Source organism: Papio anubis, chromosome 3, assembly GCF_008728515.1.
Source record: "Papio anubis isolate 15944 chromosome 3, Panubis1.0, whole genome shotgun sequence".
In the NCBI taxonomy this organism is placed as follows: Eukaryota; Metazoa; Chordata; class Mammalia; order Primates; family Cercopithecidae; genus Papio; species Papio anubis.
Genome location: NC_044978.1, coordinates 143820151 through 143843013, shown reverse-complemented (window position 1 = coordinate 143843013; position 22863 = coordinate 143820151). Strand labels below are relative to the sequence as shown.

At 41.0% G+C, this 22863-nt stretch overlaps 1 protein-coding gene across 3 annotated transcripts in view; it reads right to left on the bottom strand.

The window, feature by feature from the left end:
- ATP8A1 (ATPase phospholipid transporting 8A1) overlaps nucleotides 1-22045 on the bottom strand; it is a 267018-nt gene extending 244973 nt beyond the window's left edge. For all 3 annotated transcript variants that reach the window (XM_021938415.2, XM_021938417.2, XM_021938416.2), the window contains exon 1: nucleotides 21757-22045. In XM_021938415.2, coding sequence (XP_021794107.1) covers nucleotides 21757-21805 — 49 coding nt within the window. In that variant the 5' untranslated portion in view covers nucleotides 21806-22045. The remainder of the gene's footprint in view (nucleotides 1-21756) is intronic.
- Nucleotides 22046-22863: the final 818 nt, after the last annotated feature.

Here is a 22863-nt window from a genome sequence, read left to right as displayed (position 1 = left end):
TATCTTAGTCAGATAGTTCATTTAATTATAAATGCAGAAGCAATTACTGCAGTGACAAAGAAGGTCTGAAATCCTATGTTCTGCATTGTTGGAGCAAAACGGTCACTTCAAATGTTCGATTGCGAGCCTGACAGCAGCTGTTCAGAGACAAGGGGAGAAAGCTCATGAAAAGAAGGAACCACCACTCTGGAAACAATAAACTGAGTGCTTGAAAGGTAAAGACTTACAAATTACATTTTCAAATATGGCACTGAAAAAATCAAACACCCTTAAAAGCATGGAAACTACAGTGGAAACTACTTAGCAATACCTCTCAAATTTCTAGATCATGACTGCAGTAACCAGAGGAAAAATGAAATTTTCAGTTGCATTAATACACCATCCCTGTACCGAGTGTTAATGCAGGCTCTGTGCAGTGGACAATCTGCTCTTTCCAGCTTGGCATCTGTTTCTCCTGGAAAAAGCCCATTGCTTTCCTTTGGAGAACTCCCCCTCCCCCAGAGTCTTAGGGGACTGCTCCATCAAGGCTCCATGCTCCTCATTGACTTAAAAGTCAGCACATGGCCCATGCTAAGCCAATCACTCAATCTGCCATCTGGAGAGATGAAAAGGCTGAACACAAACAGGAATGAATCTGTGGTATTAGTCAAGCTGCCTTACCTCCTCCTCGACCTTTCTCTAAGCTTTTCATGTGATTCCAGGAGCTACTCCACCTGCTTAAAGAATATGCTCAGCCTTTATACTATGGAATCTTGGCAGAATCATTTTGGTCCTCTGCTGGAAGCCAAATACTGTCCCAACACCCATCTAATGTAGGTGGGCACTGATGCCCTACCCAGACTGGCTAGCCTTCTTCAAGAAGCTAAGCCCTGTTCCCTCTAACCTCAACCACTAGCCGGCTTTTCTGATCGGCATGGAATGATGACCTGGAACCACAGTGCAATTTTCCTGCTTAAGAATAAGCAGGACCTGGAAACTTCCCCAACAGGCCTTACTTGCTGGATCAGATCTCTTCTGATGTTAACAGCTGCCCTACACAAGCTCTGAGTCCAGCATGTTCTGGGACAACTGTGGATTGCAACTCTAAGGAACTTGCACAATAGCCAAAATGTTTTCCACATCCCTGCCTCCCTCTTCATCACCCTCCTGTTCATGCAATTGTGATGCTAGCTCATTACCTCCAAGTCCATCTAAGTTATAACAAAATGTTATATACCCCTGATCATGTAAAACATGGTTATCTTCTTCAACAATTGATAGTTTTTCATTATACAAAAGGGTTCACTTTTTAAAAGAATTCTAAAAATGAAAATTAGGAAATGTCACTTGTCATATGGAGACTTACTCAAGGTCAGAGAGTCGGTGAGCACCAAAGCCAAGACAACGTTTCAAAATTGATAAAGTTCAACTCATATCTAAAGCTCTGACACTGATAGATAGATTCATGCATTCATTCAACAGTTAAATTTGACCTCACCTCTCCCTTTAACTCTATCCTTTGCTGATCTATTACACCTCAACAGTATTTCCAGTCAAGACCTTTCCCTACCCCTTCACAGCCTCGTTGGATGCTACTTAAGCGTCAAAATACTCTCCTTGGCCATTCTTCTTTGAAGTGATACCTACAAAAGTTTCGAACATATTCTCTATGTAAAAGACCATTATATGTCTGACACTAATCTTTTCAGCTGTATGCTTAGCTCAATAATAATAGATGCTATAGATGCTTAGGTAAAGGGGATGGGACAGGCACAAGGGTACGGGTAAGTGTCTATTAGATATGTAGCTCTAATATGAGGAAGTAACATGAATGACCCTTCAGGGAAGTCCCTTCTGTGCACTAAATGTTTACTAAATTTTCTATTCCAATATAAGGCATTCAAAAATTCCCAGAACTTTATAGTCTTGTCTCTATCCTAACAACCACTAATATATTTTCTCATCAGGACCTGTCATTAGTAGACATGGTAAATGACATGTTTAAGTGCCTTTGAGGGAATTGATTTAAAAATAAACAAGTGTAAAACACACCACAGCAGTTATTGTCTAAAAAAGGAAAAAAGTAATGGCTTAACATTTCTTGAACTCACGCTAAATTGTGACAAGCCCCTGAAGTAGCACTACAAATTCTAAGGGGTGGATTCTGAAGAGTATTCCTGACATTCAGAAGAAAGGATATCCTTAAGCAGTATTACACGCAAATCTATAGGATGCCTAGAGTTGGGCCTCACACATACTAAGCACTCAATCTTGTTGGCAGCCAGCCTTGGATATTAACCTAAAATAATCATCATCTTCAGCATGCTGAATTGCTTGGAAATAATAAAACATTTACTGATGCCATTTCATGCTTAACTGGAAAAGGAACCAGAACAATGAAAAACAGAATTTAACGACATCTCCTTAGGAATAACCCATAGATAACTTCATCTGATAGAAGAATTAAATAGTAAATTTGCCAACATAGATGTTTACAAATTGACACAGAAGCAGACTGCACCAGAAATGAGGGGTTGCAACCACCAGACATCTACCAAGCATCTCCTAGCAGTCTCAATTAGCTTAAAGCACAACTGACTTGCAGTGGCATTAAGTTCATCTCTAAAAATCCACAGGAAACAAGGCAGACTGATACTACGGACTGGATTCTAATCCAAGCAAAAGTGGTAAAGTAGTAATGATACTCTTAAAAAAACAACTGTATCAAAGAGTTTTTGACTGTCAAAGAGGGGAATACCAGGCCATGTCAGACATGTATTCCGGATTTCAGGAGGACACACTGCAATTTATTATCAAGACCCACAAAGTGCAGAAGCCCCAACAGTGGTCCAAAGCCACAAGCTGAGTAATTGTGGAAGGCCCTGATAAGTGGGGGAGGTGGTCAGGGAGGGGTGAAGGAGTTGTATTTAGAGACCACTGTTGCTTCACAGGAAGTACTTGAAAAAGCACAAGATTAAAAAAAGATCACAGGAAAGGTTGAAAATAGGTTCACATCTTCAACAGTGAATATTAACAGATGCACAGACATCTGAGACTGGAGGAAAGGTGTAAAAAATGTTAGAGACCACTCAATTTTTCCCCCTTTCATTTGGAACACAAATAATTGATGAGATAAGCCTGCTGCCTAGGTGCAATGTTGTTAACAGATAATAAAAGGCAGAACTTCTCAGCTCCAACTTCTACTTTGCTTCAATTGTCTATCAAGGATAATCATCTTAAGACTGGAAAGGTCAGAATGAACATTAGTTGGAAGAACTAAACCAAAAGACAAGGTAGGGGATTATTTTAAGAGGAAAAAAAAGAGAAATCAGCACCTAACTGCTCTAAATGAATTCCTAGCTTATAGCAAATACATATATATGTAGATATATATATATAATTATTTTCTAACTTACAGAACTGTGAGAACCTTCAAAATAGTTAAGTGAACTATTACTAATCAGAGATGAACTATGGTGAATACGAGAGGAACTAAAAGATGAAGACAATTTAGTTATCGTTCAGTATCCATGGGGGATTGGTTCCAAGACCCCTTACAAAATCTGCAGATGCTCAATTACCTTACATAAAGTGGTGTTGTATTTCAAATAACCTACACACATTCTCTTGTATTTTTAAAATCATCTCTCGATTACTTATAATACCTAACACAATGCCCACACATCATTTGCATGGATTCAACATAGTACTTGGTGTGTGGCAAATTCAAGTTTTGTTTTTTGAAACTGTGGAATTTGTTTTTTTTCTGAATACTTTGATCCATGATTGGCTGAACCCATGGATATGAAACTCAGGGATAAGGAGGGCCACTTGCACTCTCCCAGTGTTCTAAAAGGAAGATAGATCGTGAAGATCATAAACCACTGTTTTTTAAAATGGGAGTCTACAGATGTGCTTTCAAAGTTCACATACTTACAAAATGGGATCCACTGCTTCTAAAGGATTTTTGGGAAAGATCTGAAAATTCAGAAGTTAAAAGAATATTTCTGAGAATTCAGTTAAACATGGAACTGAGCTTAATTATTTTGAAAGCAGTGTTTCTCATACAAAGGATATATTCTCAAAGACCGAAAAGAAATGTTCCCTCTAAAAAAGGTCCTTTACACTGGATAAATCTGAATAATGTTATTGGTCAATGAGTTTGAGGCCAATGCTAGTCAAACATTAAGTGCAGCTGATTAATAGACTGCTTAAAAGGGAGGTGGTGACTGGTGAGGACCAAATCCCTTTTCTTTCTTTTCAAAAATAGAACCCTTAACATCTGGATTTCAAGAAGGCTTTTGGGTAGGCCCTATTGTTATAAATGAAGACACATGATTCCATGATTATGAAACAATATGGATTCACAACTACATAGTTGACAAACATACATGGAGGGGTCTCACGTACTAAAGCTATTCTTTGGTCATCCCTGCCTATGAGCCCTTCTGAAAGAGCCTCCCTTGGGTCACCCTTGGACTCTGTCTCTCCTTCCATTTCCTGGCCTACTACCTGAGCCCTAGGTGTCAGGGTCAACATGGAACACCTGACCAGCCAGGCCAGCCAGATCCCTTTTAGAGAATGCAGATTTGTGGTCAGCCAACTCAGCACCAAGCAAGTAATATCATGGACAGTTGGGCTGGAGGGAGCATCACGGCATTCTGAAGCCACTTGCACACCAAAGTTAGGAAGTGAAGGAGCAGACATACAGAGCAAAAAAAAAAAAAAAAAAAGGCAATGCTGGGCAGAGTGAGAGATCCCAAAGATCCAGTTCAATGAACCTCAGCTGTGATACAACAGGATCCCTTAGAGTAAATGCCTAACTTAGTAAGGGCTCTGGGTCCAGACTGCCTGGATTCCAATGACAGGATAAGGACACATGACATGATTAATCAAAGTACAGATGTCATGAAAAAAAAAATCAGAATTCAAGAAGATTTTGACAGGCTGAATAAGTTGAAGGTTCTATACTAAAGGCCTAAATAATCAACTGTATAAATACAATATGGGAGACACCTGACCCAGCGAGGCGTGTATAGTATAAATGTTTTTACTGCTTTTATTGCTTTCTTATCAAGAAAAAACTTGCTAAGAATTTGAGGTGTCTCAGAATGGAATGGGCTGTCATAAAATGGGGTGTGCTCCCTTCACTGTGAGGTATTCAAGCTGTATCAGCTCCTGTGTTGCATTAAATGACTTCTAAGTTCCCTTCCAACTCTAGAATCCAAGGATTCTATCCTTTTATTTATTTTAAAGACAACTATAAGCTTATCAAGAGAAACACTGATACAGTGCAGGGTGCAAGTTTTCATCATCTTGTACATGGAAAAGAGTATTATTAAATTAGTTACTATAAATGCTTGTAGGATAGTTAACCCCATTGACTTCAGTAGCAGTGTGTTCATAGGAAGATAAAACTGAATTATAGCTCTGAATGAGCTAGGCCTTAAAAAGTACTGGGGAAAAAATGAATGAACAATGATGAAAGTTATCTGAATCATTACAACTTTCATTTTTAGAGCTATTTACGCATTTTATAACATACAAACATGTAGATACATGATTGGTTCCAACAGACTAGTCCTTGTTTTATTACAAGACACAGAAACACCCAAATAACATCATTATGCTGCTACATTAATCTCAGAATGAGTCAGTGGAGTTTAACTGGCACCTGCTTCTTACCTCCATTGTGACTTTGCAAGAGAGGAAAAACAACTCACCTTTTTTTTTTTTTAAACAAAATCTCAATCATCAAAATCATCCAGTGAAGAAACTAAAGTCTTCCTGCCCATTACAACTTTGTTAGGGACATCAGTACAGCATACACAGCAACATACACTGTCCATAAACAAGAACAAGTGTTTTATCCTACAGAACCAGACACTACCCAGGGTAAGGAAAGTGTGACACTCTCATCTGCCTGCTGATAACACGGTGCCACAACCAGGTTTGCAAAATACCAACAAGCTCATTAAACAAAGCTAGAAAAAGAGGAAACCCACAAAAGAGCATCCAAGAACTCCAGCATGCCCTAACTCAGACTCTGAGAATGGGTGTGGCTCTGGGATGGCTCATCTACCACAAGCACTGTGGGCAGTACTGAAGAACCCACCAAGACTGGTCAGATGAGACTGGCTCAATGAGCCAACAGTCATTTTCACAAAACAAAGTAAGGAATGGTCAGCATCCTTCAGTTTGTCAGGATGTAGCTAAAGAAGACGACAGAAACCTCCACTAAACAGATTAAGCAAGGATGTGTGAATGACAGCTGGTGGGCTGCAAAGACTTAAAAGACCCAGCACAATGCTCAGTGACATTAAAGCAATGACACCTACACATGTGTGAGATTGCCGCACGCCCTACTCAATCCACAGGTAGAACAAAAACGATGCGAGGGTGGATGAAACAAATGCTTCAAGAACCTTCTAAAGCCATAAAAAAATCACCCCATGCAGAAAGTACCTCTTAATGCAACGTTTGTACCTCGAGATGCTACTACTACTAATTAGAATCATGAAATTAGCTCTCTAGACCTGCTGGAATACCATCTGACCACTGCCATGCAAGGTATGATGGGCATACAGATGAATATAAGAAAACTCCACGAGACTTCAAAACCACTCCAGCATTTTTAAAAGCTCAGTTTCCAAAATCTGAACAGCTTGATCTTATCCCAGTCACTCACCAGATGCAGATTCAAGAAACATTTGCTTAGCACCTACTTTATAGTAAGTGTTTTCATTTAATATATCCAGTCTGGAAAATGTCCCTGCAGTTTGGAGCACCTCAAGAGCCAAAACAACACAGTGATGACATGAAAGACTGCTCTCATCAACTCTGATTGGGCAGCAAAAAGTCCTGGCAATGTAATTATCGATCCCAAACAGAATAAATCCATACAGTTCTCAGATACCTAAAATTCATAGCGATGGGGAACATGTATTACACTAACAGGTACATTTACTGAAATTCTAAAGAATATTCAGAGAAAAGAAGGTGGGGGAAACAGAAGACGGAAATTCTGAAATCCAGAATTTAGGATGAATGCAATACTCTAAGAGAATAAAATAAATGTCTACAAACATATGTATTTTTGGCACATGGGACTTTTCTCACTCCTTTCAAGATGCAAGCTGGTTTTCATTCCTTCATCCCAGTGTTTTCTATTTCGGTAAATGGCACCATTGTTTTGGGCTCGGGGCCCAAAACTTTAGTCATTTTTGACTCCTTTTTCTTAAAATTCCATATCCTATCCATCAACAAATCTGTTGGATCTATCTTCTAGCTATATTCTGAATCTTGACCCCTCCCCCTCATGTCCACTGATGCTTAGTAGTTGAAGCCACTATCATTTCTCCTTGTTTCAACCCTTACCCCCAAGATGAAATCAGAATCCCTGGGGTAGGACCAGGGGTCAGTATGTTGAAAACTCCTTGGGAAATTCCAATGTGTAGCCAGGCGTGGTCTCCTCACTATACAACAGGCAGATGACTCGCTGGTAGGTATTACCACTTTATCAAAGAGAAACAGGAGTCTAACAGAGGTTAAGTGACATGCTCAAGGCCACACAGCTTTGAAGGGCCAGAACACACATACCACACCAGGCCTATAGGAAGTCCCAGTGCCTCGTTTCACTTTCTTGCCAGTCAATTATTTATAGGGCATGAGCTTAGGATGTTAAAGATAGCTTCCAGTGTAGTCATGCCACAAAAAAAAATATGCCCTACTTGTTAGGTGGCTACCATGTCAGGTCATCTGGTACTGAGCAGACCAAAAACAATTTATTTGCTTCAATGAATTATTTAAAAGGCCAATTTTAGCTGAACATATGGAAAAATGTCTGACCTTCCATAAATAAATCTACTAAGTTCAGACTGAAGGCCTTTGTATTAGGCTTAGTTAAAATGAAAATATATAGGAGAGTGGTTCACCAACCACAAGGATAAATTCCACAGGGAAATTCACTTAATAAGTTCAAGGGGGAATTCAATTTGGTACCTGGGGAAATTAAGAGGTTTTTTTTTTTTTTTTCTTTTGCTAATTGTATTCACTTGGAAGTCAACAAAAGGCCAACTCATGTAATGATTCTTTTACTGAACTTTAAACAAAAAGATAGAAATCAGTCGCCATCTGGGGTTAAATTGAGCCAACAAATTCAGAACTTTCCCTCCTCTACAAGATCAAATTCTGGCTTTTGAAAAGAATTTCCATCTGCAAAGTACAAATCACATTATCACCTAATAAAAGGAAAGTCTAGATGCAGAGACAAATAAGGATAGAAGAGAACTATAAAATAAACAGCAATCACAAATACTGGACACAATGCACTTGATCTACAGTACTATGGTGTTTTTCTAATCCCCAGAGCTTCACGTGATAATCCTCCCACCCAGCAGGGGCCACCGGCAGCATTCTAAAGCCAGAACCCAGCGCCCATCAGAGTGGCCACCGAGAAACACACTGGCCAAATAAAGAGTCTCAAAAATTGGCCTCATCTCAGCAATTAGGGAAGGCAGGTAAATTGGGAGTTTTCACATTTTGTACATTAACCCATAAAAGATTATCTCATGTCATAATGGGATAAATCAATAAATCTAGACTAACGAAAACATACTCCTTAAAAAAAAAAAAAGTTGCCACAGAAATTTCAAAGACTTTTACCAAGTTATTATGCTATTTTTTCAGCTCCAAATGACTAAATATTTGGGCTACAAATATAGGCTGAATAAAGCAACTAATTACTACAACATTCTAAAAGCAAGCAGGTTAGCAAAAAACTAGTAATGACACTGCAGAAAAGCTCATATTGAACAAGCTCCCAGAGTAGATATAACACCCGCTAAAAATAAACTAAATGTGTTGTACTCTTCACTTAGTTGTACTGAATTGAATGTTCAATTCAGAATTTTAAGGAAAGTCTTCAAAACCTAATAAATAGTATTAATGTATGACCTTGATCATTTCTGAGAGGGGAAATTAGGAGTATAATCAGTCCTATTAGCTAATTGGATGACATACAATTTACCAAAAATATTGGGGTTTTTTTTGGTAAATATTTTTGGTAAATTGTTTATCACCCAGCTACCTAATGCTCTTGGTTTCTTGGCTCACAACCTATATGGTTGTATACAATTTATTTCCATCCTCTCTGCCAGCAAGTAAATTCAAGGTTCTACACCAGTGTTTTCAATACCACTGCACATTAGAATTACCTAGGAGATAAAATATTAATGCTTGGTTCCTATCCCTATAGACCAGACCAACTGATTCCACCATTCTGGGATGGGTTTAGGAATCTGTATTGTTTAGAAGCTCCCTAATTATGAAGCCAGGGGTGCGCATCACACGATGTGGCTATAAAAACAACCAACATTTCACAAGTCTCCCACTGCCCTATCCACATTGGACACACTTTTCATTAAAGATAGCAGAGGTATTCTTCCTCATGTCATTTCTCTAACATTTACCCACAACAATGAAAATCAAGTTAGGGAAGTTGACTTAAGTCCACTGAGAATATTTATCACAGCCATATTGGCATAGACGGTAGACTGAACCCAACTTAAACTTAACATATAGAGCAGCCACCAGGATTGGGTAAAACTTAAACCCATTTCATTTCTTTGGTCAGAGATAGAACATGGCCTAGGTTAGAAAAAAAAAAAGTAGAGTGAGACAGAGTAGAAGGGAACTGGAAAGGGCCAACTAGTCACAGCCACTGGGATGACAATACAGTGGCAGAGCAAGAGATCCAGGAAAAATGGAAATGGGCAACAACTACACTCAGAACCTAAGATCTCCTGCATGGGGCAACAATGTGGGTTCAGGTGAGTTGGTCAAAAGCAATTGTGGGTAAACTGCAAACAAATGATACTCAGAAACCTTGGCAGGCTTGGTCTGGCATCAAAACTGATCACAAATGCTGAGCACTGGAGTCCAAGCTAGGGTTGGGAACCAGCATCTCCTCCTGCCAAGAGCAAGGCAGGGCCCCCATCCTGGAGCTCTATAAGCTGCTCAACAGGCACTCAGGGTCAGGGAAGTGGTGACAGGGTGTGCATGCCTCATCTTTAGAGTGCTAAATCAGAGCTCTTTAAATGTCGATGGTAAAGATTTTTGGGACTAAATCTATGTGGGGTTCAGGAAGGGACAAGGGAAAAAGATGGTCTGTAGAAGCTGGAAGATTTGTTTTATACAATGTTAGCTTTATTTCAGGACCAGAATTATCCACAGGGACCTAGGTCAATTACAGAAGCTGAACTGGTCTGGGCTGGCATCAGAACAAACCATCTCTTTGACTCACCCCTGCATGCATACCACTGTTTGCTTGTTTCATTCACAAAGGTCAATCTTGTACTCTCAACAGGTCTGGCCCACTAAAGTGGTATTCTGGTCCAGAACCCAGGCTGACTTTGGCCTTTTTAGTGACATTCTGAGCTGTCACTCAACTAATCTGATATTATTAAGCACAGCCCCAGATGGATCAAGATCAGTCATCTCCTTCAAAGAGAGTTCACACAAAACAATGAACAGAGGCTCAATTTAAAAACAGACACCTCTCTTTGCCAAGTCAATTAGAGGTCTAATTAATCCATGAAGCCAAGTTCGATATAGTTGTCCCTGTAGAACAAGTGATGGTGATACTGTACCTAAAAGAATACTACTTAGAGCTTTACCTACTTCACATCTCATGCTAACATTTAAATAAAAATGAATAGGAAGACATGGCAGGGTGTTTTATCATATATATTTTATAAGAGATTAAAAAAATGGAAACAAAACAGGCTACAAAAGATGCCACAATGTACTTACATAAAATCTCTAAATTGCCACAAGGGCCAAGTCAAAGGCAGTATTATCTAAGCACCAATATAATGTGTGAGGTTTTATACACACGTGACTGCCTTCTGTTGTTAGGAAGGGAGCTGAAGACTTAAATCTCGAGATCTACGTATGTATTTCTAATAAGCTTACTTTGAGCTATGGGTTTCCATTACAAAATTTTATATTCTGAAAAATTCTAGTAAATCCTAACAAGTAAGCATATGCTAGAGGTATAATTTACAACTATTCTGTTCAATACAGTGGCCACTAGTCACATGTAGCTACAGAGCACATGAAATAGTCCAAATTGAGATGCACTATAAAATGCCCACCAGATTTAGAAAACGTAGCACAAAAAATGTAAATTATCACTTGTAAATTTTTATAACAATAAAATATTGAAATAATATTTTGGCTATATTGAGCCCAAGAAAATTCATATTTATAATACATATTAGTATTTATATGTTAAATACACTATTACTTGTATTATTTAACATTAAATATATAGTATTAAAATTCATTTAACATTTCTTTTTACATTTTAAATGTAGCTGCTTGATTGTGGATCATGTTTTATTTCTTTTAGTGCTGATCTGAGATATAAATGCCGATTTGATAGGGTAAGTAGATTCCATGGAACTATTAGTGAAATCTAGCTGGTCTAAATTTCACCTCATTCCTAGCAAAAAGGAGAAAAAAGAGTATTATCTCAGCTATCCTGTCAGAGCCACTATATGAAACCATAAAAGTAGTAAGTTGGAAGCAGAGTCCACAACACATCAGCAGATAAAAATGAACCATTCTTTCTCAAAAAGTAGTAAAACCAACATATACCTGGTCAAATCTTATTAATTTAAAACCTCATTTTAAAATACTTTGCTTTAAGGTATACAATATAATTTTAAAACCTACAGAGACAAAAAGAACTGAAAAACAATATCAAAGTAGCAATAATTGAAGAGGGAAACTAAGCATACATGACTCAATATAAGAAACATGCCAATTCTCTTAATATAAATTTATAAACAACGCAATTCCAATAAGTATCTCAACATTTTTTAGCTTGATTCAATGACATACTCATAAATTCAAATAGAAAAATACACCTATGGGGGGAAAAACAAAAACAAACAAACAAACAAAAAAACAGAAAAACCTAGAGAAAAGAGCAAAGAAAATGGGACAGCTAAGATTATATTTTTTATTATGTTGCAATAAAGGAATTTAATACCAGGAGCTAAAAGGGACCAAAATAAAGAGAGGTGAGAGGGAAGGGAAAGAGAGACTGACTCCAGAAAACAACTCAAATATATACATAAGGAAGCACCTCAAATCAGTGTGGGAAGAAAGGATTATTAAATACACGGTTATTATGACAGGTAAATAATTTGAGGAAAAAATTAGATGCAGGACTCACATTTCACCACAAAGTAAATACCACAGGAATTACTAATATAACTGTTAAAATGAAACCCAAAAGTACTAAAAGAAAAACATAATTGAAAAATTATCTTGAAATGAAAAATATGACATTAAAGCAGAAATTTAAAAAAACAGAAAGATTATACTTCATAAAAATTAACTTACATACTGCTAAAGCACTACAAAGTTAAGACAAACTATGAATAAGGAAAAAGGTAATATCTTTAACATATAAGTTCTTAAACTTCAATACAAAACTTTATAAACAATTCAGAAACAAATCACTACATTTACCAAAATATGTTCAACCTAATAAAGCAATGTAAACTTAAAGACTTACTTTTTACATTCTATATTCATAAGGATGAAGAAAAATGCTATGCAATGCTGCAAAAGGGATAAACAGGCACTCTCATTCACTTTCAGTGGGAGTGTAAACCAGTATAATCTTTCTAGCAATTTTCAAATATGTGTCAAAAGTCATAAAAAGATATATATTTTTTGCCCAGAAATTCCATGTCTAGGGACTTTGAAAAAACCATTAGAAAGGTGTAGAAAAAGATACAAAGATGCTTGTTCAAGAGTTTAAAAAAACTGAAATGACCTAAATGCCCACCCATAGGGTTCTTTAGTAAGTTATTCTGTACTAACATAAAAAGGCTAAGCTGTCATAAAATTAATAAAATTGATCTGTTCATTCAACAAAGATTTACTGAGCTGCTACCAAGTGTCAAGCACTATTCCAGGCATAAAGGATAAAACTAGCGACAGACAAAATTTACACAAATCTATATTGGCACAGATAACCATAAAATTACTAAAAATAATGCAGATTACCTCATTCTTCCTAACAAATATATATTTTCTGGAAAACAGAAAGGATGTATACTAAAATTCTAACATTGTAAATATATAAATTTATATGAAGTATACAAAATTTTATAATCACGATGTGATTTGGATGGCATAGTTTGAGATGAATTTTATTCTCTCCTGCAAGACTTTTTGAAGCATGAGTTTTTCCCAGTGATCAGGTAGTACTGCTATCAAGACTCAAAGTTAAGCTCTTCCATTAAAAACAAAGCTCAGAGTCATCCATTCATTCAGCAAATATAGAGTAGTGGCTATGTGGCAGACAAAACTAGGTGTAGAGGGTACAGCAGTGAACAAATCTCACAAAAACGCTCCTTTAGTGGTGCTAAGGTTTCAGTAGGAGGGTACCAAGTGCATCTGGATTTAGTTCAGAGTATTTTACAAATTGGATTATAAGGCATTTTCATCTTTAGGGCATAGATGCATTCATTTAACCAATGCTTGTGCTCCTACTACGTGCCAGGCAATGTCCTCATGGATAGCAACATATCAGTGGACAAACCAGACAAAAACCCCTGCCCTTAGGGAGCTTACTACCCAGAGAATACAACCATTGGAAGGTTTGGGCTCCTTTCACTAAGAGGTAAAGAACGAAGGGGAAAGCGGTGGCCTTCACGTCACTGACACTCTAATGAAACCATGTGAATAGAGATCCACACAGCAAACATTTCATTAACTTCAAAAGCATCCTCTGACCTACACAAACGTTCCCATAGCTGTAACATAGGTACATGCTTCAATTCTGTTTTTGAAATGACAGAAAAAAAAACCATGAATTCTGCACTGAAGACACAAAACCTAAAATAATTATATCTAATACACTTATATCTCCAAAATTACACTAAGTAAAATGACACCTATTTTGAGACTTTCAAATATTGATGCATAATAACTGGTTTTTAAAGCAACAAAAACCTTAGTCATCTTTTACCTAGAATAGCCTCCTAAAATTTTTATTTTATTTATAAAATTTATAAATTATTTTATTTATAAAATTTATAAAAATTGCTTTTGATTCCTTTTGTTACCTTTTATGTAAATAAAACATAGTATTCTACATAGTTAAAACATTTTAGAGTTGTCATTTAGAAAAACAATTCCTAAAACAACTTCTGGACACATCACTTAGCACATATTTTACATAATAAAATAAATGTCGTTATATTTTAGCATTATAGTATTCAACAGAAGAAAATGCAAACCACTGGATAGGTATGTGAAGTTTTTCTGTGTGTGCATTTCTTTAGTTTTGAACAATTTAATCCTTATTATATGTAAAGTAGGAGCTCCAGAGCAGTTTCTATTTTATCCAAGCCAGAGCCTTTGGTCATCTGAGAACTTCACTGTGACTGATTCTGTTGCCTGCCTGATATAGTTTGGCTGCGTCCCCACCCAAATCTCATCTTGAACTGCAAATCCCACAAATCTCACATGTCATGGAGGAACCCAGTAGGAGGAAACTGAATCATGGGGACAGGTCTTTCCCATGTTGTTCTCGTGATAGTGAATAAGTCTCACAAGATCTGATAGTTTTATAAATGGAAGTTCCCCTGCACAAGCTCTCTCTGCCTGCTGCCATCCATGTAAGATCTGACTTACTCCTCCTTGCCTTCTGCCATGATTGTGAGACCTCCCCAGCCATGTAAGTCCATTAAACCTCTTTCTTTTGTAAACTGCCCAGTCTCGGGTACGCCTTTAAGTGTGGAACTCCCTAGAGACTTGTTGAATGGCTTTGACCAAAATGCTGATAATGATACGGACAATGAAATGCAAGCTGAGGTAGTCTCAGATGGAGATGAGGAATTTGTTGCAAACTGCAGCAAAGGTGACTCTTGTTACGTTTTAGCAGAGACTGGCAACATTTTCTCCCCACCCAAGAGATTTGTGGAACTTTGAATTTGAGAGGGATAATTTAGAGTATCTGGTAGAAGAAATTTCTAAGCAGCAAAACATTCAAGAGGTGACTTAGGTGCTGTTGAAGGCATTCAGTTTTAAAAGGGAAGCAGAGCATAAAATTTTGGAAGATTTGCAGCCTAACAATGCGACATAAAAGAAAATTCCATTCTGTGAGGAGAAATTCAAGCCCGCTGTAGAAATGTGCATAAGTAAGAGGAGCTGAATGTTAATCACCAAGACAATGGGGAAAATGTCTCCAGGGCCTATCAGAGACTTCGTGGCAGCTCCTTCCATCACAGGCCTAGAAGTTTAAGAGGAAAATATGGTTTCAGGGGCTGGGCCCAGGGCCCCTCTGCTATGCAGTCTAGGGACTTGGTGCCCCTTGTCCCAGCCACTCTAGCTGTGACTAAAAGGGGCCAAGGTACAGCTCAGGCTGTTGCTTCAAAGAGTGGGAGCCCCAAGCCTTGGCTGCTTCCACGTGGTGTGGAGCCTGCAGGTGCACAGAAGTCAAGAACTGAGGTTTAGGAACCTCTGCCTAGATTTCAGAAGATGCATGGAAACGCCTGGATGCCTGGACAGCAGTTTGCTGCAGGGGCAGGGCCCTCATGGAGAACCTCTGCTAAGGCAGTATGGAAAGGAAATGTGGGGTCAGAGCCCCCACACAGAGTCCCTACTGGGGCACTGCGTAGTAGAGCTGTGAGAAGAGGGCCACTGTCCTCTAGATCTCAGAATGGTAGATCCACCACCAACTTGCACTGTGCATCTGGAAAAGCCACACTCAATGTCAGTCTGTGAAAGCAGCCAGGAGGGGGACTATACCCTGCAAAGCCACAGAGGCGGAGCTGCCTGAGACCATGGGAACCTCTCTCTTGCACTGGCGTGACCTGGATGTGAGACATGGAGTCAAAGGAGATCATTTTGGACCCTTAAGATTTGATGGCCCTGCTGGATTTTGGACTTGCATGGCACCTGCAGCCCCTTCCTTTTCGCCAATTTCTTCCATTTGGAATGGCTGTATTTACCCAATGCCTGTACCCTCATTGTATCTAGGAATTAATTAACCTGAGTCTGATTTTACAGGCTCATAGGCAGAAGGGACTTGCCTTGTCTCAGATTAGATTTTGGACTGTGAACTTTTGAGTTAATGCTGAAATGAGTTAAGACTTTGGGGGACTGTTGGGAAGGATGATTGGTCTTGAAATGTGAGGACATGAGATTTGGCACAGGCCAGTTGGTGGAATATGGTTTGGCTGTGTCCCCACCCAATCTCATGTTGAATTGTAACTCCCACAATTCTCATGTGTCATGGGAGGAACCTGGTGAGAGGTAATTGAATCATGGGGGTTGGTCTTTCCCCTGCTGTTGAGATAGTGAATAAGTCTCATGAGATCTGATGGTTTTAAAAATGAGAATTTCCCTACACAAGCTCTCTCTTTGCCTGCTGCCATCCATGTGAGATATGACTTGCTCCTCCTTGCCTTCTGCCAGGATTGTGAGGTCTCCCAGACATGTGAAACTGTAAATCCATTAAACCTCTTTCTTTTGTAAATTGCCCAGTCTTGGGTATGTCTTTATTGGCAGTGTGCAAATGGACTAATACACTGCCCAATAACCATACACCTTTTTCCTTTTGTAACACAGCACTGGGTAATGTGTCCACCTGGAAATTTCCATTTCCCAGCTTGCCCTGCAAATGTAAACCAATGCAAAATAAGCATTAGCTTTTGTGTGGCACTTTCTGGAAAACCTGTTTGTCTTTCACCTTCCATTTTCTCCTGGCTAAAACTATTGTATATGATGGCTGGCACCCCAGCAACCATGGTGTGACTTTATGGAAGTCAAACTCTCAGGACGGTGAAGCAGAAAGGCACAAGGAGTCAACATCCCTTATGACTTTGTGTAGCAAGCACAGCCAACCCTGACCGTCTACCTCCATACTAGTTTTACAGGAGTGAGAAAAACTATTTTGCGTGAGCTACCATTATTTCAGTCTGTTTCCAGATTACAAATGCTAAGTTCAAACACCTATTTGATTTATCTGGGGCAGCTAAATAAAGAGATCTAAAATTCTTAGTCTTCTGCTTTACCTACTCTTGCCTTCTGGCGAATTTTTCCATCAGGGTTTCAACTATTGCCTCTCAACTCAAGATTCCCAAGTTTGAGGTTTCCCACATCTCATCTCAAAATTTCCAAATACCTTTGAAACACGTCCATTTGTATGTCCCAGTTACCTCAAAATTTGAATTAGTATAATCTCTTATTTTACTAATCCTTCTTCCCAATTTCCTTATTGTTTAATAGATTTTCTCAACCAATCAAGTTCAAGACTGTAATGGAAATTTCTTCAAAATGTGTTTCACCAGCACCAGGGTATCTTGGGAGGCTCATTAAGAATGTGAATCCCCAGGCGCACCACAGATTTACTCAACTAAATCCTCATGAGTCAGCCCAATAAGATCCTTGGTAATTTATGAACATATTACCAATATGTTATTACCAATGAAATATCAATATGCTATTCCCAGTAAGATCCATGGTAACTTATTAACATTAGAATTCTAAATTATTGCTTCAGAATTGCCTTTTAAAAAAAAGTCATTCTCTCTCCTGCCCTATGTTTACTAAATATTCACTAAATAGCAAAGTCCTATAATATGATTGATATAATTTGTCTGTGTCCCCACCCAAATCTCATCTTAAATTATAGTTCCCATAATCCCCAAGTGTTGTGGAAGAGACCTGGTGGAAGGTAATTGAATTATGGGGGCAGGTCTTTCCTGTGTTGTTCTCATGATAGTGAGTAAGTCTCATGAGATCTGATGGTTTTATAAAAGGCAGTTCCCCTGCACACGCTCTCTTGCCTTTGCTCCTCCTTCACCTTCTGCCATGATTGTGAGGCCTCCCCAGCCATGTGAAACTCTGAGTCCATTAAACCTCTTTTTCTTTATAAATTACCCAGTCTTGGGTATGTTTTTATTAGCAGCCTAAGACCAGACTAATATAATGACCTTTGTGACCTCATTTCCTACTATTCTTCCTCTCACTGCTCCTAATTCCAGATTCTCTCCTGCCTTGGGGCATTTGCTCTGGCTGGAATACCCTTCCCCCAGATCCCTATCAGGCCAACTTTCTTATTTCCTTCATGCCAACTTTTCAATGAGGACTAGCCTAACTAACCTGCTTAAAATTGCAATCCATCCACCCACCTTAAACATTTTGCTTTCTCTTCATTTTCCCCATAGCATTTACCACACAACAAACTCTATAATTAGCGTATTTTGTATGTGTTTTGTCTCCTGCCTCACTAGAAAGTAAGCACCTCCAGGGCCACACTTTTCCTCTTCTGTTAACTGATATATCCCAAGTGCCTGCCTGTAACAGTAGTTGAAATTCAGTAGACATCTGCTGAATTAGCTAATGATTCAGTCAGAAATCTGATTCTTCCCTTCCCACTCTCACTGTTCCACTCCAATACTAATTCTGACTTTTGTCATTTTAAGACTGTTTTGCAACAGTCTATCTACAATACTCTTTCCTCCAAACCAGCCAACACACTTCCAGACTTACTAAGTTACTATTTTCAGGATGTCCCTCCCTTATAATAATGTGGCCCCCAACTGGCCCTGTTAGATATTATATATCGGAGTTACACTTAAATAAGAAATTAGATTCAATGAACTCTACGATCCTGTTCAAATATTTGGTCCTGTGTCCAAATGACTCACCTTGGCATTTAAAATGCTCTGTAATCTGGCAGTAGTCTACCTATCCAAACTTAAAGCCTACTCCTTCCAAGTTTCCCTATGCTCTCAGCCAATTTCCTTAAGAATTCTGAAATAAGCCGTGTTCACTTTCCCCATTTGTTCATGTCATGACTGTCTTCAACACTATCCTAACTATAGAAATAGATGTCAGTATCCTTTAGGATCCTGCTGCTCAGACTGTGATCTGCAGGCCAGCATTCTTCAGCATTACCTGTGAGCTTCTCAGAAGTGTAGTAACTCTGGCCTGACTCCAGACTTTCTGAATCAGACTCTGCATTTAACAAGATCCTCAGGTGATTCCTATGAACCTTCGAGTTTGAGAAGCAGTGTGTGAGGGCTCATCTCAAATCACATCTCAGTGAAATGTTCACTCGGCAGGCCTCATGTTCAGGAATAAGTATGTACTAAATTCCTAGTCTTCCACAGGTCCTGCGTCCCCCACGGCATGCACAATGTTCCATTAACAACATCCCCTCTTAGACTATTTATTCCCTCTTAAGTCCTTTCTCCCCAGTTTGGTTGTAAACAACTTACAGGCATGACAGTCATACATCTGGCCAATCTGGATGCAGGGAACAGAAACCCATTCAAGTCATTTCAAGGGGGTGGGGGAAAAGAGCTTATTTTAATGCTACTTGGGAACTAGGGCTATAAAATTCGGGGAGGGCAGGCTTCAAGGTCTGCCCATCCATTCCGTTCTCTTTGCCATCTCTCTACTCACCCAGTTTCTGCTTTCTTCTATCAGCAGCATTCCCATGGCCTATTATGGCCATCCATTCTCTCCCCTACCAGCCTATTCACCTCTGTTCCCTTCTGCTTTGACTCCAAATCTCTAACTTTAATGTTTCCAAGAGAGATATGATTAACACAGAGACTCTTTTTGAGCCAAACCACAAGGTTACAAGTGTCTGAGTCACATAAGAATTGGTTGCCCCTGGGTCAGGAGCCAACCATAGTCCAATCAGCTGAGGCCAAAAAGGCTGCAGTTCAGAACAAGGCCCTCTAAGCAGCAGGGCTTCTCTCAAAGGAGAATATTCCTTAGGAAAGGTAGGACTATATTTCTTAGGAAAGAAAAGTGTGGGCAGAGCAGGGAATGAGCCACAACGCCAGCCCCACAGAATCATCATTTGTCTTCACCACCATCCCAAGCACAATGCTGAAGCTATAATAACTGGAATCAATCAATATCAGGGGAAAGAGTTATTCACCAAGCACCACTATGGCCCTGACACTGTGCTGGCCGCACACGGAATACAAAGATTAAACAAGCAGCAGTCCTTCTTTTCCTAGAGTTCTTAATCCAAATGTGTCACTGAACTAGTTACTTGACCTTGGGCAAATTACTAAACCATAATGGGCCACAGTTTCCTCAACTATCAGATGGCACTCCACCTTCACCAACCTCCAGGAGTGTTGTAAGGTTCCATAAGGCAATCATTGTAAAAGTACTTTGAAAAATACACAAATCAATCAAGAACAGTACTGCAGCCCTGTAATCCCCTCACATGCCACAGGTTTTGCAGTGCTCTCAGATTTTTTCTCTTCCCCCTATTTCCCACAATATATGACCCATCAATTGCTGTTATTTAAAAGAACACCACCAACTATTACCGTTATATTTTCATACCTCTATGACTAATTTCACCCAGAAGTGTAAAAAAATGAATTTTTAGTGTGCATTTAAAAAATATTATAATGTATTCAACTGTGTATGTAAAACTATAATGCCCTATATAAGTATTTTTTGGTGTATTACAAAAGACAGTGTGTACCGAATTCCTATGTAGTACACAGGCCAGTTTTGACTCTTGTGTGGCCTTCTCCCCATAGCAGTTTCATTTAATATTTCCGAAATACTGCAATCAGAAAATTTCAGGGACCCTATTTTTACAGGGAGACCCTAAGGAGAAAAAAATTACCTGTCTCCACCCCTGAAATCCAATTCTCCTAACTTATATATCTTTTTTTTTTCCTAAAACCACTTTACCACCGTCTTACATTAAGAGATGGAGGTGGGGAGGAAGAGCGGGAATCAGTGATAATGGCAAGATAGATTTCTGAAAAACATGTTATTCCACCCTCTGCAGGATTCAAGTACAGGTTTATGGGAGAAGACAAACAAACCTTGGGATATTTACGGTCTTGGCTTTGACGCGAGCAAAATCAAATAATATTTACAGAGTGCCTGCCACATGGCAGGCAGGATGTTGAGGGCTCCTCGGATACGATGAAGAGTCTGGCCAGGCCCTGGGAAAGCTTACTTGCTTCTACCCCGGAGCATCTGTTGCTCAGTGTTGACAACTGTGGCCATTCAAGAGCTGGCCCCAGGTGGAGCAAAGAAAACAGCTTCCACCTGGGTAAAAAGTCAGCTCAGCTGGTGGAAGTGAGGGTTTCGGGCAAAAGGGAAACAAAAACGAAACCTCAGACGCGAGCCGGTGGGACTCCGCTGCGGGAGGCAGAATTACAGAAGCTGTGATGCAGGGGACCCACTCGGCACCCGACCCCGACGCAGGCTCCCGGCGCTCCGAGAGGCAAGGGACTACGGATCAAAGGATTCTGCAGCCCGGGAGAAGCAAACTCGCTTCGCTGGGAGCTCAGAGAGGGGGTTGCAAAACGGTGGGCGCTGGAGGCAGAGGCGGCGGGCTGGGGATCTGCTCACTAGGATGGAGAAGCTGAGTGGAAATCGAGCTGGTGGGGAGGGAGGTGGGCAGGGCGAGTGCGCTCAGTGACTGGGACCTAATGGTCACACTGCGGTGCTAAGCACGCCTAGGGGCTCCCGCCGAGAACACCCATTCGAAGGTACTGGAGCCTGGAAAGGGTCTACGAGTGCACTGAGGGCAGCGCGGGGGGAAGGGTCCACTAGGGGCTGGGCGCGACAGTCGGACTGCCGACGGGGAAGAGGTGGGATGCGGTCTCTTCCAGGATAAACACACACACTCACACGCACACTCGCTGCCCGACCCCGGGTTAGCCCCGAGCCTCAGCGGCCCCTCACCCTCGGCGCGGGAGCGGATCTCCGACACGGTCCTCCGCATGGTGGGCATCGCGGCGGCGGCGGCGGCTGCAGGTGGGTCCTCAGCCCGGACTCTGCACCTGTCACCTCGTGGTACGCGCGGGAGACCCGGCTGCGCCGCGCAGAGCGCTCAGCTGCAGCCCGGGCCGCGCCACCCACCTACGGCAGAGCCGCCGCCGGGCGCGGCCCCCGCACGCCGACAAGAGGAGAAAGGCGGCGGTGGCGGCGAAGGTGGCGGCGTCCGCAGAGCTGGTCTAGCTCTCGCTGCAGCCGCGGAGGGGCGGCTCGGCGAGGGGCGGAGCTCGAGCTCGAGCTCGGGCGCGGGCGCCGGGGGTGGGGCCTGCGGGGCGCGCGCTCCCCCACCCGCGGCCGCTCTGCGAGGAAGGCGGGTGAGGAGCGGGGAGAGCCAGGGGGAGCCTCCTTCGCCCCGCCCCGCCCCGCTTCGGACCGTATCACGACTCAAAGGGGGGGATCAGCTCTTAACCTCCTCAGTCCTCCAGCGTTTTCGCTCCGCCCGGCGGAGTTAGTTGTCCCGGTCCCTCCTCCAGGCCACTCGGACTCTCTCACGTCTTGCTCAGACAGGAAAGAATGCTCCGGCTGCTGCATTCTCACGAATCCCCTCCCGCTACCCCTGGCTTTTGATCGCAGTGGAGCCGCCCGTCGTCCGGAAAGTGCTGTTGGGTCTGAGCGGGCAGGCGAAAGCGAAAGGGTCTGGGACTACAAGGTTTAGGTCCTAGCCAGAGCAGGGTAAAGGAACGACTGTTCACCATCTGGGTGTAATTCTAACCTCTCTGCACGCCCAGCCCGACTCGTGGCCTGAGTCGCACTTGTCCTCCTGCCTCACCCACTAGCAACAGGCTGCGAGGTCGGGAGGCCCCGGGTGCCCATGGTCCGTGGGTCTTGGGTGCATCTGGGGCCCGCCTGCAAGTGGGCCCGGTGCATCTCCCTAGTTCAGGCTCTGCAGCCTGACAAGGCACTGAAATTGCAATTAAGCCAACTAAATATTGGCCCAGGTGGTTCATAAAAGCCTTTTTTTTTTTCTTTTAGTTAAGTCTGCATAAAGTTGGATGCAGTCGTTTTATCTGCAAA